At 38.4% G+C, this 16,624-nt stretch overlaps 1 protein-coding gene across 4 annotated transcripts in view; it reads right to left on the reverse strand.

Moving 5' to 3' along the window:
* Window positions 1-544: 544 nt before the first annotated feature.
* FAM204A (family with sequence similarity 204 member A) overlaps window positions 545-16,624 on the reverse strand; it is a 28,369-nt gene continuing 12,289 nt past the window's right edge. For all 4 annotated transcript variants that reach the window (XM_068961624.1, XM_068961625.1, XM_068961626.1 and 1 more), the window contains 3 exons: window positions 13,290-13,379; window positions 1,210-1,316; window positions 545-902 (listed from right to left, as the gene is read on the reverse strand). In XM_068961624.1, the coding sequence (XP_068817725.1) occupies window positions 851-902; window positions 1,210-1,316; window positions 13,290-13,379 (249 nt within the window). In that variant the 3' untranslated portion in view covers window positions 545-850. The remainder of the gene's footprint in view (window positions 903-1,209; window positions 1,317-13,289; window positions 13,380-16,624) is intronic.

Raw genomic sequence — 16,624 nt, forward strand, 5'->3', positions numbered from 1 at the left:
CTTATGCAATCACAGTGCTTCCCAGAGCAATGGGGAAGAGTGAAAACAATCAAATCATGTTTGTTCTTAGAAGGTTCAAAGTTACAATGTCTTGAGTTATAACTGTCTAGTACCGTTATATCAATTTCTCCAAGAACCATCTCATAATTTAAAGAATGACACAGCTGAGAGAGATATTTAAGAAGACATTTCCAGGCAGAGAACCTGAATTTAAAACATTCTCCAAACACTGTTAGATTCTGTCCTTTTTCAAAATGGTGTTATTTAACCTGAAGGTACACAAAGATTAATCAACTGCCTTTATTATGTTACTATGAAATATCAACTCTGCTGCCTACAATAAAGAACCGATAATTACTTTTGTAACATTAAGATAAAGGCATTTGTAAACACAGGCTCTTTCTTGCACTTACGACTAATCCATCATAAACAAATGCCCATCTTAAAAACAACTCCAGAGTGAGTGCAGTCACACTGAGTGCAGATAAGAAAGTACAAGGAGCTCACCGGCTAGGCTCCAGCAAACGGAAGAAGAGCAAAACTGATTTTATGCTGGAGGTCTACACAAATAAATAGATAAAACCCTTTCTCCCCCGCCCCCACCACTATATATGCTTAGATTACTTGCACAAATAACGGGATATGGTCCATTTCACTCACTTCAAGGGGACGGACTCTTTAGAAAAAGACTGAAAAACGATTTGATAATCAACTCCCAGATTTTATGCTGATTTTTTCTATTTCCATCAATTTTCTGACATAGTTAACATAAGCAGGAAAATCTTTTGTAGTAAATTGAGCAACTGAAGACTCGAGTGAAGCCTCAAAGGTCTTGAAGAACTCTGGCAAGTCACATATATCCCATGTTGCTTTTGGTTTCCCACCTCTTCTTTGCTTCAAATCTAAAATGAAGAACATGAAAATCTTGATTCATTTCTAAATACTTCACTGAAGTAACATGTTTACTAAGTCCCAAAGTAAAATAAACTTAAAGAAGTTTTCACACACTCCATCAGTTACAAAATAAATATCAAACAGGATGAAGACATGTCTCTATATTTATAATCTGATAAACATGCAGCAAAGATCCAAAGAATAAAATACATAACAATTATGCACAAACTGGATTCACAAAATGTATCACAGGATTTCTGTAATTGCTATGAAGTTGGTAGAATCACTAATTTAAAAAAAATTCTTAAAACTCACCCCCAGGCAAGTTTCTTCTTTTTTCGTGCAACCTGTGAATTTTCAGCCTCCTTTTTGGCTTTCACAAAGTTGTGGCAGGCAATAGCTTTGGCAATTTTTACACCAAGCTAAGAATTACAAACAAGAAAAAGTGAAAATAAATATTCTAGCTGATACAAGAATTACAATGATACCGATACTCGAGAATTTTGGGTAAGAATGCCAGGTCAGCCTTACTTTACACGTGCTAAGAATGGAAATTGTTAATGCTTGGGCCTCTGAAACCGCCAAAGTGCCACCACAAATGCAAAGACGCAGTCTCTTCTCTCCTCTGCTCCCTCAGCCCTTCACCCCAGCTGTGCCAGTCTCCCGGATGGAGCTCCTTCCCACACCAAGGCCCCTTGAGGGCCCACCAGGCCTGTGGATGAAGATCTTGCAGCGCTTTCAGCATTTCAGTAGGACAGACAGGAATTTACCCTGATAAGGCGGTGCAGGCTGACACAGACATCCAGTGTCTTTGCTTTGGGCTAGAATTATAGCAACTCCGTATGGGCGCACCCGTTATCTCATGCTGATCAGAAGCTCGGATTGGCAGTCATAGATGTGATTAATAAAACACGGGAAAGCTAATTACTACTTGATAAACACACTTTGTGTGATGGGCAATCGCTTTTCACTCACTGACAGAAAAAAAGAATATAAGGGATGCCAAGAGGCAAAAAGGCGGGGCCCCAGGACCACAGCATTCCCTGCCAGCAGCCGCCTTCACACTCCTTCCACTCATCTGCCCCAGTCCTAAAGGTCCCAGCAGAACAAAGCGTCCTCTCAGCCCCGCCCCCCAAGACTCCTCGAACTCAACCCAACACCATCTTCGTTTTTGTATTTCTCCAGCCCTTCAGCTTCTACGCCACAGCCTACGGTTCCAACACTGGACTCTCCACGGCTCTCTGGCCACAGAGCTGTTCCTCAGTGAGTGTCTCCAGGACAGGCATGGGGCTCTTCTGTTTTTAGTGGGCTCCAATTTTAAAAACACCCACCTACATGGAAGGCTCAAAAGTATGTTAAAACAACAAAGGCTACAAAATACTCTTCCTGGTGTTTCTTTCCTTTCCTCTCCCTGACCGCAGCCTACTGCGTTTCAGCAGCCAGCAGACTTGTGGACAAGAGGAAAGGACCCAGAAGCCACTCTCTGGCCAAAGTATTAGAGCCCAAGGTTTGGGGACCTGCTTGCCGACAGTGAGGCACGGCAGGCGGTTTAGGGGCTCACGTGTAAGGAGAGACGCTGACCTAGGAAAGTGAGGTTTGGCTTGCCTGCCATTCCTTTCAGCTCACCTTGGAGAACAGCTTCTTTCAGGATGAAAGAAACAAGCGGTCATCAAGCACTGTCCAGGGTTTACAAACGAGAACAAAAACAGATCCGATTTTTCAGTCCAGGAACAAATACACATAAAGAAGGTAAGCAGATGGAAGCAATGTGACAGTCAAGCCAGTGTGCTGAGGTGGTCGAAACCCAAAGGAAAGCCACTGAAGGAAGGAGGGTTTGTGGCTGGGAGCCCACCTGGGACAACAGACCAACCCAGAGTCTTCTGGACACGCAAGCCAACACTGCCACCACTACCATCATCACCATCTTTTCTCACAAGGAGGACATTCATGCAACCAATATCATGAGGGCACAAATGCATTATTTTGCCAGGCACTGTTGCAGGTGCTGCAGACACGGCTCTGAACAAGAGGGCTGGGGTGGAGGGAGCTAGGGAGAAGGGGCTGTCAGTTACATCTGATGGCTTCAATCCCTGCCCTGTTCTCTTGGCTCTTTTCACTTGCAGTTCTTCACCACGGAACAGTTCATTTAAGTCAACTAAGAAAAGGCTAAGAATCAAAGGGCTGTAGCTTCCTCATCGAAAGAGAAAACAAAGCTCAGAAGAATGCTGTGGCATCATTCATCATGAAGACGGATTTCCTATCGACTAAAACGCCATCCGTTTGTCATAAATGCAAAAAAAATCAAGTTAGCGCCTGTTGGGTTAGGCTAGTCAAAACCGCAGGATCCAACACATCTCCGAATCTCACTGGCTGAACTTTTGTTTCTGCTTCACTCCATGTCAGCTGTGAACTGGCCAGGCTCTCCCTCTGGTGCTGCCCGCATCTCAACGTGCAGCTTTCAAGCCTCAGTTGCGGAGAAGAGCTGGCTGGAGGGGCTCACGCTGGCTCTTCGGTGCCTTAATCCAGAAGCGACACACAGCGTCTCTGCTCACAGCCCTCTGGTCAGAGCACAGTTCCACCTGGTGAAGGGGTGCTGGAGGACGCATGGGGAGCAGGAAGCGGACCTAAGGAACTGCCTACTCTCAGGACACACAGCTCGCCACTTCTGTGTAAGAGGTACGCCGAGTCTCCCCACATTCGTGCAGGACAGTCTCCTCTCCTACCTCCAAAAGGTGGAACACGGAATTCAGTATTTGTCTGTCTAATTATATTCCTATGTATTAGACAGCAAATACAAATCTGATATATGATAGCTTTGCTGAGATCACCCCACCTCAGCTAGTTTATCTTCTATTTAAACTGAGCCTATACTTCTGAGTATGAAACAAAAATGACCTGAACTATACAGCTGCTATGTACCATTAACCATGAGACAGAATTATTTCCTGAAACTGTCATAAATTAGGGTGCAGTTTATATTTGTAGCTTATTGAAATTTCCCAATATGGGTTTTCTGGATTTGGAGTAGACAAACCAAAGACCCCCTCAGTATATCTGGATGCCGACTGTGGTCATTTGATTCACGTGGAACTCTTTCCAGCATAGTCACATACTCTTAGAAGGGAGATTTTCTAGCAACATGAAGGCCAAACCCAGCACAGTCAGCCTCACAGATAAGACTGAGAGCACACATACCACGTACGACACAGAATAAACTTCTTAAAAATAACTCATGACAATGTAAGAAACATGTGTTTACATGGGAGGGCTCCATCGTTTTGTAGACGAAGTGAGCAGCGTAAGCGATTAGGTACAGAGGCAATACTTTCAAACAGACTTGTTTGTAGGAAAGTCTGTGTTTTCTGACTGTATTTTGCCTGGGGTTAGGTTCAATGAAACATTCTTTACCTGATAAACATTAAACAAGCCTGGTCTATGTATTTAACTGAAAGGAGATTTTAGTGTGTAAGGATGATAAAAAGTCCTATCGATGCTGGGGCCTTTACATGCTTAAGATGAATGTGTTTCACTTACTCCCAAGGAGAAAAGAAAAAAGAACAGAAATATTTGGAAATCTGAAAGGATCATAAGATCTTCTATAGAAAAGACAGTTGAGAAGAAACATGTTTTCCCAGGCAAGAAGACTAAGCCAAGCTCCAGAAGAAAAAGAATACCACGCTATGTTTCAATATTACAAACAAACAATATATGTCCCCAAGAATCCCCCTTTTGCTTCTCTAAAAAGAGAAAAACCATCTTTGGGCCCAATGTAAACATCACAAAAGCTTGGTCAATGGTTTTTATATTAAAAAACGGTTTCGGGTCATCAGATAACTAGAGCAAAACCATGTGGGAAGAAATTTTTTTTAAGAAGAAAAATATATACAGAATTTCTTCTATGTGTCGTCAAAGTATCAGCATTTTCCATATAGAACATCCAATATTTTGCTGCATTTTAATTAAGGTGTCTAAACATTATCACAAAGAACTGCAAATTGGTCAGAGCAAGCGGTAAGGAAAATTAAGCTCTAAAGGCTTTTTATCACCATATTTCAGGAACCAAGGGTGTAAAATGTTCTAATTTGGGATATATTAAAAGCCATAAAAGGTCTTTCAAAAAGATTAATGGTACTTTGCTTGGATTTAAGATAAGGGCTTTAGCTGGTTGGAAAAGCAGGGCCCTGGCTGGACCCTTGAGGCATTCATCTTTACAGCCACTTGGAAGATTTGTAAAAGCGTCTGCATAACCTCAAGCAAATGCACGGCGACATTTTTTTAATTCCTTTCAATTTTACAGGTTGGGCATGTGTAAATCATATTGGGTTGTAAAACAGATATAATGGCACATCGTGTAACATAGTCAAGATTTTTAAAAGACAAACTTGCAAAATAAAGTTAGCTTTTCTCGCTAAACCTTGCCCTGCTAAAGTTTGCTGATAATCATTTAAAGAATCTGATTCAAACAGCTTCATCTAGCATCACTGTAAACTTATCCATTTCATAAAATATTTTACTCATCTTCAAATTACTAGCTTGTAACAGATTTATGAAGTTTCCCTCCCTTTTGCACACTTTCAAGGCACTTATTTAAAAATACCAATTATCATACTTTAACTTTTTATGGAATAATAGGTCTCTATGAAAAATATTTATGCCATTCTCTTTTGTTCTTTAATTAAATGAAAACAGATGTTTTCTGAAGTAAAGCGGAACCATTACTGGAGTACTTAAAGTGTTAAGGTCTTTAATTTTTATATCAGTTTGGTCGACAATTCCTGATTGTCTTTACTCAAGCTCAACATTAATGTCAAGCAAGTTACCTAGGAGACGAAAGAGATCAAAGAGACAAAAACCCCTCCAATGTCTGATTAATCAAGCCTGCAAACAGCTTATTTCTTTTCGCCTGCATGCAAGTATGAAAATGAGATTCTGGGAGCCGAACATTGTGCAGATTTGTTCATTCTTATCAGAACAAAGCCAGCGGCAGCTTATTTCATGGATCATTGGCACTGTCATCAGTGCTACACAGAACGGGTGACAGCTCCTCATTTTGAGGCTTGAACAAAATTAGCAAAAAGTCGGCACAAATTAGCCTCTCATCTTTTTGGTAATATGACATTATTCATTTACTTTTTATCCAATTTTTAATTTTTTCCTTGTCAGCTATCCCTTTCTAGTGTCTCTTGCATGGCATCATAAAATGCCTTCTTAAAAATAAGCAGAGAAATAGCCAAAGTTGAAATAACATGCAAAGTTCAAACAGCAAAGAAGAAAAGCACTTCCAAGGACCAATGATGCTTTATTTTTTTTTCTTTTTAATAACTTTCAAAACTTTGCAAAAATACTGATGAACAGCTTAGAATACCATGAAGTTAAGTTTTATGAAATCGATCGTATATTTCAATAAACAATATGACGTGGCTAATGTGTTTTATTCAAAGCACAGGTTAACAGGGCAGGTGCTACAGTGAAGTCAGGATGTCTTCAGTGGGACTGGGACATTTCCATGGACATACCTGAGAGCCGAAGCTCTGAGGACAGCAAATAAGCTACGGCATATCCAGTCACTTAAATACTGACTTTAAATCAAGTCTTCTTCCCTCTGTCAGAAAGAACAGCCTAATTTCACTGTCACCTTAAAACGGGCATGCACACGTTTCCATGTTTGTGTACTACATATATCTATGCTGTGTGCACAACCGCACAAACACCTGTTATTTATTTTAACACCTATAACTTCAAATCAGTTAAAGCCAAATGGTTTTTACTTCACGGCATAACCCAACAAACCCTGTTTTTAAAATATAAGATATATTTGTATAGACATATTACATATACTGTATATTTACATGTATAAATATGTATGATTCACCTTGCAATTTATATTTTAAAAAATGTCTTTAGCCCATGACGTATGAGAAGATATATTTTGATTCATATCCTCAACTGTGATTTCATAGTGAAATAGTTTATGTAACACCTGGTTTAATGATGACTATTAAGGCTTCAAATTATATGTAGATTACAGTATTCCAAAGCGGGGAGAAAAGACGTTATACCGTTGAAATTACTCCTGGATCGAGACATTTATATTCAAGCAACTTATCCCATTCATAAGGGAAAAAAATTAACCATAAGCTGTTAGATGCTTTACACAGTCCCCATCAGAAAGACAGTTTTTCTTTTTTTTAAAGAACTGTAGTACTGTTTTCAGCAATTTCTTTATCTCTGTTCTTCTAAGTAAGAAAGCTTATTAACAAGCTTTGAACTTAAAATCACATTTACAATAATGTGCCATCAACAGTTTTATAAGCTAATTAGAAAAAGATTAATTAATGACTGGCTGCTAATAAAATGGCAATCATGAAGAAAGAAACCAAGGGTGCTAAGCTTCAACTACCACCAATTAAGAGCTAATTACAAACAAATTATATATGTGTTTTGCTGTGGGCTTTAATTTACTAAAATGGTTTTAATTAAAAGAGAAAACATGCTGATTAATTGAACTGCAGAAAAAATCTACAGTATAAACTGTGCTTTGTCTGTCTCTTTAATTAGACTTGTAACATCTGAAATCTTTTTTTAAGGTTTGTTAAAAGCACCATAAACATAATTAAAAGAGAGCATAAGAAACACCATTCTAGGTGATCACCCAATCATACCCCAGAGGTTAAAAGAAAATGTCCTCAGTGCAATGAGATCTAAAAAGCACACCTAAAAGCTTGAGAGGAAAACCCATCACTCAGTACCATGTTTATTTTTCTCATATTAAAATGCTGCAACTTCAAGGATGTACACCATTTTTGATAGGAAAGAATGTATCTTTCAGCTCCACGTAAAGGAATGCAACTAGGCCTTCCCTCACCTGGACAGGCAGAGCTTATTTTCCATACACTGTGCTACCTGTTAACCTATATGAAATAACTGAATTACTTTTAAGAACTAAGGAGAACAAGGTTTCAAAGAATTAAAATTACCATTGAAAAGCCCCCCGGACTATGCACAGACTACAAAATGACACAAAGAGGAACGTTTAAATTAAAAACCACTGAGAAATGACCAAAGTTAATGGAAGTGAGTCACTGCCACATGATCCTTAAGGGAGGCACACACCCCTCCCGCCATGGCGGGCAGCTTCCCCAGGTGGCTGATCACAACCGACCAGCAAGAGCCTGTTCAGTGAGGACTTCTTTTCCCCAGGGTCCTAGATTCCCTCCCAGTGCTAATCAGTGAAATATACTGCAGAGAAAATGGTCCTATACTCTGCTGTCAAAATGGAAAGACCAAAAGAAAGTAAAAGTAAGGGTGGGAGGTAGGGTAGTAAAATTTCAAACAGGGACATAAAATACATTTTGCCAGAGAGTTTGCAGGCATTAGATGACTTTGAAACAACATATTCTTCATATACACTCCTTGAATTGACAACAAAGGAAATCTCCTTTCTGTAAAAATAAGATGTTGAAATGGAGATATTCAATTTTAAATTCTTAGTATGTACCAATGGGTACTGCTTAATGTATTTGTACTTTGTTTACCCTATCTTCAGTGACTAGAAATCATAATGATTAAGAAAATAGAAAGCACCTGCAGGCCTTCTTAGAGTCACAGGTTCTAGTGATAAACTTGGATAACAGCTAATTGGAATATATGTTCAGCTTCATCTCTGAACAAATCACCTTACCTCTGGAATCATGGTTGTTAAGAGAGTTCTAAAAGTAGTCACAAAAACAGAAAGAAAATAATTTTGCCCTCTGAATTAGAGAATCAAGAGTTTAGAACCACAAGACTTTCTTCACTATAATATCCATCAACTCAGCTCTTTTTTTTTTTTTGTATGTGATGCAAGCAAACAACTTTCCTAAAATATCAGAGCTCTGGAAATAGCACTGATAGAAGCAACTTCAAACTTAACCAGGTTTGGCAGCATCTCTATCTCAAAAATTGAAACAAATCTGTCAGTTCTGAACTCTGGATATGCAAATACTCCAGGTACTTTGATAGCTACATCTGTCAAAACTGTTCTGTTAGGGAGGTTATTTTGGGGGGAGGGGGGTGAATTGAAGCTCTTATTCCATCAAGACAACGCAGTGTGTACATCGACATGAAATTAATAATCAAAATGAAAGGATGAATTACAGCCAGAATCCTCTCGAGGAAACTACAGCCCAACAATGAATTGTAATGGAAAAATTCTGAGTGCCAGAACAAGTGCTGTAGCATAGGAAATATTTCTGAGAAATAGGAAATATTTCTTCTTACACATTAACATAAAATACAAAAACTAACTCCTCAAATGTATATATATATCCCTCTCCAACAAGAACGCCTTAAGATTTTTCTAGGAAATGGTTCTAAAAATAGAACTTCAGCAACAAATTAATAATCTGCCCCAAATTTAGAGAGTATTTAATGTATTTAGCTAGGAAAGAGTACAACTCAATCAATTCAAATACTGGTTTTTTAAAAAGACCATTACTACCTTGCCCTATTTAAATATTAACAAACTATGACTATTTCAACATTATTAACTTCACCTATGTTTTGGAATCCAAAAATCTAAGTAACCTATTTAAGAAATTTAATAAAGCTAGAATTAGATTTTCAGTTTAATTCATACTGCCAACGAAATATTTATCATTATCTATAAGAAGAACACTATCAAAGTGAGACACTTTCTTTTTTATCATTTGTACTTGTGACACCTTGATTAGATTCTAAACAAATACTGTGTTTAACAGTACTAAAGGCTGAAGTTATAAGTTGGTGCAAAAAGCTTTAAGATATGAAACATTTTATATCATTACTCCAACTGAAGGCTATTGACCTTAGCAAAGATAGTAGCAGATTATAAACAAAATATTTCAGATATGAATATTAATAACTTGCAATTATTTTTTAAATTACTGTAAGTTACATAAAATAGTTGAACATTACAACATGAAGTATGTACTGATGTTTCCAAGGAATTATGTTTAGTTGGTGCTGTCAAAGATCATCCTATTTGAATCACTTACAGAAAAGGTAACCTTCAGGGGCATGAGCTATATACAAAGCTCAAACAAAATTCACTGGCAACCTCTCCTCCCCACTCATTTTTGCTCTAACATGGTACAGCTATAATTGAAAGCAATATATTTTCTAGTTAATGTAGGTGTGACTCATTCAATGGTAGAAATTCACTGTCTGCTGCCAAACCAAGTTGATTTTTATGTACAGCAGGCTAACATGAAGATGCCTAGAGACAAAGTCTGTTTTCAAAATGTGAGATTCAACTGAAATGCTGCTTACTTTATTAAATCTAGGCTTAGCACTTAATTTTAAATACTTGTTTCTACTGGTTTCTACAAATTGGTATGATCTGGACTGTAACAAAGTGTGTCAAAAAAGATAAGAACCAAAGGATGGCATTTTTGAGGATCACTATCAATAAATGGAATGTTCTTCCAGTTCAGGCCTGAGGTTAAGAAGCTATAAATGTGCTCAAACATGTGTGTGAATGTGCATGTGTATGTACACACACATAAATAGTAATTTTTTAAGAGCTATTTTTTTTTTCAAATTAGAACATTTTCATCAGTATGACACAAACCCAAGTGTATTTTTCCACTTTCATCTCTCCTCCAAGATTGTTAACAACAAAGAAGGATTTAATCGATAGGATGGACTTTCCCAAAGCAACCATATTACAACATGGCAAAGCCAAATTTGACAGCACAATCTCAGTTTCCAACATGTGAACTTAAGCCATCCCCCACACCAGCTTACACCCATCTTTAATGTCATCATTAATTTAAGGGTATATGATTCTGGAAAGATACGTGCGTGCTGTGTCATAATGCTCGTGCACCGACAGCTTTATTTTGACCTAACAGTTTGTTTTGTTCTGTTCTGTTCTGTTTTGAGGAACTGTTTTCAAGGCCCATTCTCAGACATAGGTTCTACTTCTGGCTTCACTCTTCTCAATATTGATACTGCCCTGTTGGTTTCACAGGCTTATAAATGTTAAACATCAAAAATTAGTTTCACTTATTACAGTTGGAAAAGGCTTTAAGAACTCTGAGATCTGTGCCTCTGAGCAAAGGCTTTATCAGCACATCCCACTCACTGCTTCTTGAAAAAAGAAAACGGTACTGATTAAAAACCAGTATACCTGATTTCCAAAAGGACACCTACCATGCATATATACCTTTAATTCATAAAAGGGTTTCTGCCCCAAACTCACAATTACTTACTTCTCAAAATCTCATCTTTCATATCCACAGTGATTGGCACAAAGGAGATAAACATGAAAAACTTAAACCTCAAACTAAACTATTTATTCAAGAATTACATCTCGATTATTTCAGTTATTCTTCCACGAGTGTTTAATTAACATGTAATCAGTATCTCTCCGGTGTCTCTGTGTGGCCAGTAAACACTTTCCAGAAGTCTTTCCACTTATACAAGGAAAAGAGGAGGGCCCAGATTACTCTTTTTCCTTTTAACCAGAAATCATTAACTCCACACTAGATAAATTTTCTTTCACTAGAACAAAGCGTTATGCTGGTACGGAAGTAAAAAGAACTCTTGAGAAAATACTTACTATCCTTACAAGTGCTGAAAATAGGGTATATTTCTAAAGCAATTTCATTTGTCATAAAGCATGACAGGAAAGAATAACCTAAATGGTTATTATCATTTATTTATATAAATATTATTATTATATTATATATGATATCATTATAATTATTTATTATTATTATTAAAATGGAAAATACCTAGTCAGTAGTATGCAATTCCCATTTCAAAAATAGCAGTACGACAAATCAAAACATAGAAATAGAAATTCAATACCCTCAAAGGAAACACACAGGTCTGAGGCCTCAGAGGCTCTACTTCTGCTGGCTCTGACACGTGGCCACCTGCTCACAGGTGACCACTGATGACACAGACAAGGAGGGCCTGAACATGCAACCCTGGTGGACACAAGGCCCCATGACCCCAGGCCTCCCAGCACATCACTTAGGGAAAATAGATCCATCATGTAGGCAAACTATATCCCAGCTGTTCAGGTTACTGGGAGATTTAACATAGACACATAACAGATTCTAGAATCCAGTGTCTCACTGAAGACAAACTTCAGATCTGATTTGCCAGGTAAAGATGAAAAGTACACTCAAATAATGTTTTCAAGATCTTAATTATAATAGTAATTGCCTCAAGCTGGAAAACAATCAGCAATGACTGCTAAAATAGGTAGGTAAGGAATAGTGAGAAAAAGGTAAAGAATAGTGAGAAAAAGAATATTCACAGAGTCTCAAATCATCTCTCACCTCTCTGTGAGATACGTACTAATTTACACAGGGAAGAATAATGTTTGACAGAATAAACCTGGAGACACCACCTTAAGCAAATAACCAAAGGAACATCATCAATAAAGTAGACAAATGCATTCTGATATCCTGCACTGAGGATACTTCTGTGATTTTCCCACCAATACACGCATGATATGAATCTAATCATGAGGAAGCGCCAGACAAAGCAAACCTGACATCCTACAAAATCATCAGCTACTCTTCCAAACTACCGAGGTCCTGAGAAACACAGACAGGCTGAGGAAACACTCCAGATTAAAGAAGGCTAAAAAGACACAACAACAAAACTCAGCGTCCGAGACCAGAAAAAAGAAAATTTTTCCTTTATTATAAAGGCAATCACTGACATATTTGGCAAATCTAAATAAGGTACATAAATCAGAAAAGAACGATCAAGCAAATATTGACTGTTAACATTTCAGGTATCTGAGTGAAGGGCAAACAGAAATTGTTTTCCAAATTTTGCAACCTTCTCCCAGAGGGTGCAAGTAAGAATCTTCTGGATGCCTTGGTACTTGGGAAAAGAATATTCAATATACCTATTAGCTTTATACTATAGTCTTTAGGTTAAAAAAAGGCTGAGACTTCTTTAGGGCTGAGGGAACTATTTAGAATATGCAGTAAGAAACCATTCTGGGGAGAAAGGGTTAGGAACACGCTGAGAGATGTGTCCCCAGAACACGCGGCTGCCCTCAAGGAGAGTTAAACTGAGTTACAAGATGAAAATGGAAAAAGAAAGCTAGCCTTTTCAGCACACCTGGCAGACAGAGCTCTGAACTAAATGAAATCTAGAGGCTGAAGATCAACCGTGGATTATTTCCAGCATTGATTTATATAAGAATAATTTATTAACATTAAAGACAAAAATAAAACCCAGTATTTCAAAATAAATGGGAGATTAAGAGGGAAGAAAAATGGACAGAAAGGAAAATCTTAGATCAAATATTTGAACACTGCACTTACTCGTGATCATGCAAAGAACGTACACTCATTTCAGAAGATTTGAAAGCACAGCAGAGCATCATGGTGGGGCCGACTCACCTCGCGAGTGGCTAGCTGGTTGCTGAGTTCCTCGGCCTTCTCAATGTTCCACTCTTCCACAGCTTGGTCTATCCTCTTTTCAAGTCCCGACTAGAAAGAAAAGAAATCTCAAACTTAGAGACAGGAAAGAAAGGCAAACCCTTGCTAGCAAAGACTATGTCACAGGACCACACCAAACACATTATGTACTTAGACTACTTCATTCTCACAATGACTGCATACGGTAGTTGCTACCACTCCCATTTACTGATGAGAAAGTGAATCAGCAATATGAAATGACTTATCCAGGGTCAGATTAATTGAATTAAGAAGAAGGAGATGCAAATCCACATTTCTGTGATTCTAAGGACTACACTTTCCCTTGATAACAATGTTAATAAGTTAGAGATTATGGCATGCTTATTATAGAGCACATCCTTTCTCACTATAAGAAAACTCATTTAATCCATATAACATTTTGATGAAATAAAACTGTTATCCTGTTTTGAACACAAGGAAACAGAAGCTTGGACTCATCAATTTATCCAAGTCAGAGTCTGTTAAGTGTTAAGCCATCACATGCCTCTATTAATAGATTTGCCCAGAGCCCGTATTCTAAACCACCCTTTTCCTCTGCCTCTTTCTCCACTGCCCATACTTTCATTCACCAACCCCTCCTAGTCTCTGACTGTGGGTATTAAGTTGGATATTAAACACAGGAGGAAAGTTTTACTTTCTTATGGAAATGCTATTTATTACCTGAAGATACTTCATGAAGTCATAATTAAAATTTTCATGGGATTACCAAACAGACTGGGTAGGATATATCATATCCTATGAAAAGATACTTGTTAGACTTAAATAACTGAGTTTTAGTTTGTAGAAATAGTTACCAAAGAAAACACAAACTTTTTAAAGAGATAGTCTAATATATATTTCTTAGAAGTTTATCCCAATGGCTTATCTAGTGTATCTTCCTCATTTTTGGTTAATAGACTTCTCCCACTTAACCTAATAAAAAAAGTCCAAGCAATGTCTCTTCCATCAGAGCACTGCTTGATTATAAGAGAAACTTCACTCCCATGGAGCCTTTGTTGAACAAGACTTTAAGAATGCCCATGCATAATGTGCCTAAAAAGATTACTATGGAAGCAAAGACCAAGGAGGCTATCACTGATGACGTCTGTGTTAAGTGAAGACTGTTCCTTCTCACAATCCTTCACCCCACCCAGGCCTGGGGGGACGATGTGGTTTTTTCCTTGCTCTGGACTGGAGCTTCAGAGTGTCATTCAGTAGGCTCTGAGCCCAGGCCATGCTGCCCGACTATCTTTTTTCTACCCTGGTCTTGTGATCATCCATCAGTCTCCAGAAATTTCTCTTTTTTGTATTGCTGCAGAATTCCTCTCTTGATGATCCAAACAACATCCTGGACTCACTCTTCCAACATCCTTCATCTTCAGGGGCCAATAAATAATACCCCACCCCCACCCCAAACCTACACTCGAGGCCAGGGACTCTACAAGTGTGGTCTATGTTCCAGTTCAAGTCTGTAAATGATGCCAGTCTGTGAACTGAGCTTGTGCCAGAATGCAAATCAACTACATGACTATGCATAGGTTTGCCTAGGTGATTTTTTTATTAGAAGAGGATGGGTAAGGGATGATGAGGACAATCAGACTTCTTCAAAGAAAGAAGGCATATACTGGGTTACACTCAGGCACAAGTTCTTCATCTCCTGGAACCCTTGAATACACTTGCTCTAGGCCACATAAGAGCTTTACAATGTAGAATTCTCTCCAAACACAAGATTCAGCCCTTCCGCTTACCTCGAGTCCTCAGAGAAAGTGAACCTGTCGGGGCTTCATTTGGACCCCATACTCTAGCACCATCATATTTATTCTCATAGTCCTTCAGTCCCTTCCTGAGCCTCCTCTCCTCCCTTCGGGCCTGCAACTCATGAATAACCTTTTCAAACTAGACTCTAAGCCTTAAGTTCTCAAAGTTTGAGTCTGAACCAGCAGCATCGGCACTATTTGAGAACTTGTTAAAAATTCAAATTTGAATCAGAAAACTCTGGGGGTGAGGCCTAGAAATCCATCAACTTAACTCCCTTTGGTTACCATGGAGACACAGCTTACAGTGAAAGTCCCCAAAATGGAAAACAAGAACATTCCCCTTTTCTGGAAACATATGAACTGCTGAGCTGATTGCTATAATTTTCACTGAAAAATAAATGAGCTAAAATTACAAACCTCTCTACTATCAATGAACTCCCATTCCCCGAGGCATTCCAACCAGCCTCTAATACAGCGGGAAGAGCACTGGGCCAGAAGTCAGAGAAGGTGATCACAGCACCGGGCAAAGGAGGTACTTAAGCCATAACCTTCAGTTTCCTTAGAGAAATCAGAATCGGCATGGATGACCAAAATTCTCCCCTAGAAATGAAATTCTAGAATTCCCCTTACATGTTCAACTTTGCTTTTAGCTCTTTTAGAAGTTTTTTTTTTAATATCAATAAAAGTTTCGCTAGACATGACTGCTTTTTTCTCCCCCTTTTCTCCTTTCTTTTCTTTTTAAGCAATTTATTTAAGTAAAATAAAATAGCTCCTTTTGGCTTTGAAAAATTTCTGCTTCCATACACACACCCAGATTCTGCTTCTATACGAAGATATAACATTCCAAATATTTTAAAAATTCTTAAATAGTAATAATAATAAAAACCCTGAGGTTAAACATTTCTATCACCTTAAGACCAAAAGCTAACAACAGTTTAAAAGAACACAGTTGCTGAGGTCAAATCTGGATTCAAATTCCAGCTCCTCTACCTACTGGCCAAGAAACCCTGAGTTTTGTTTCCAAACCTCTATAGGCTGCAGATCTCTCACCTGTAAAATGAGAATATTACCACATTCTCTGCAGAGTTACAGTAAAGGCAAAGAATACCTAGCAAAGTTTTTAGAACATAGTAGTCACTCAATAAATAAGGTATTCACATTGTATCTATCAGGATACCATTAAAACAAAGAGAAGGTTCACCTCTATATAACTACAGACTTCATTACAGTTAGTCAAGGGCTCAGACACAAGTATAAGACCCAAGACTTCAACTTTGAGTCAGTCAGTCATCTCACGAACTAAGATTTGAGTAGTAATGCTTCCTACAGGTCGTAAGTTGGACCCCGGAGTAACCTTTACCAGAAACATCTAGGGCATCTTCATGCCACAGGAGCGGCAGGAGGCACAGCAGCACTGCTGACCCTCTGCAAGGCCTCCGTCAGTCAGTCAGTCCAGTCGCTCAGTCGTGTCCAGCTCTTTGCGACCCCATGGACTGCAGCACGCCAGGCCTCCCTGTCCAT

Source organism: Capricornis sumatraensis, chromosome 23 (assembly GCF_032405125.1).
Source record: "Capricornis sumatraensis isolate serow.1 chromosome 23, serow.2, whole genome shotgun sequence".
Classification (NCBI taxonomy): Eukaryota; Metazoa; Chordata; class Mammalia; order Artiodactyla; family Bovidae; genus Capricornis; species Capricornis sumatraensis.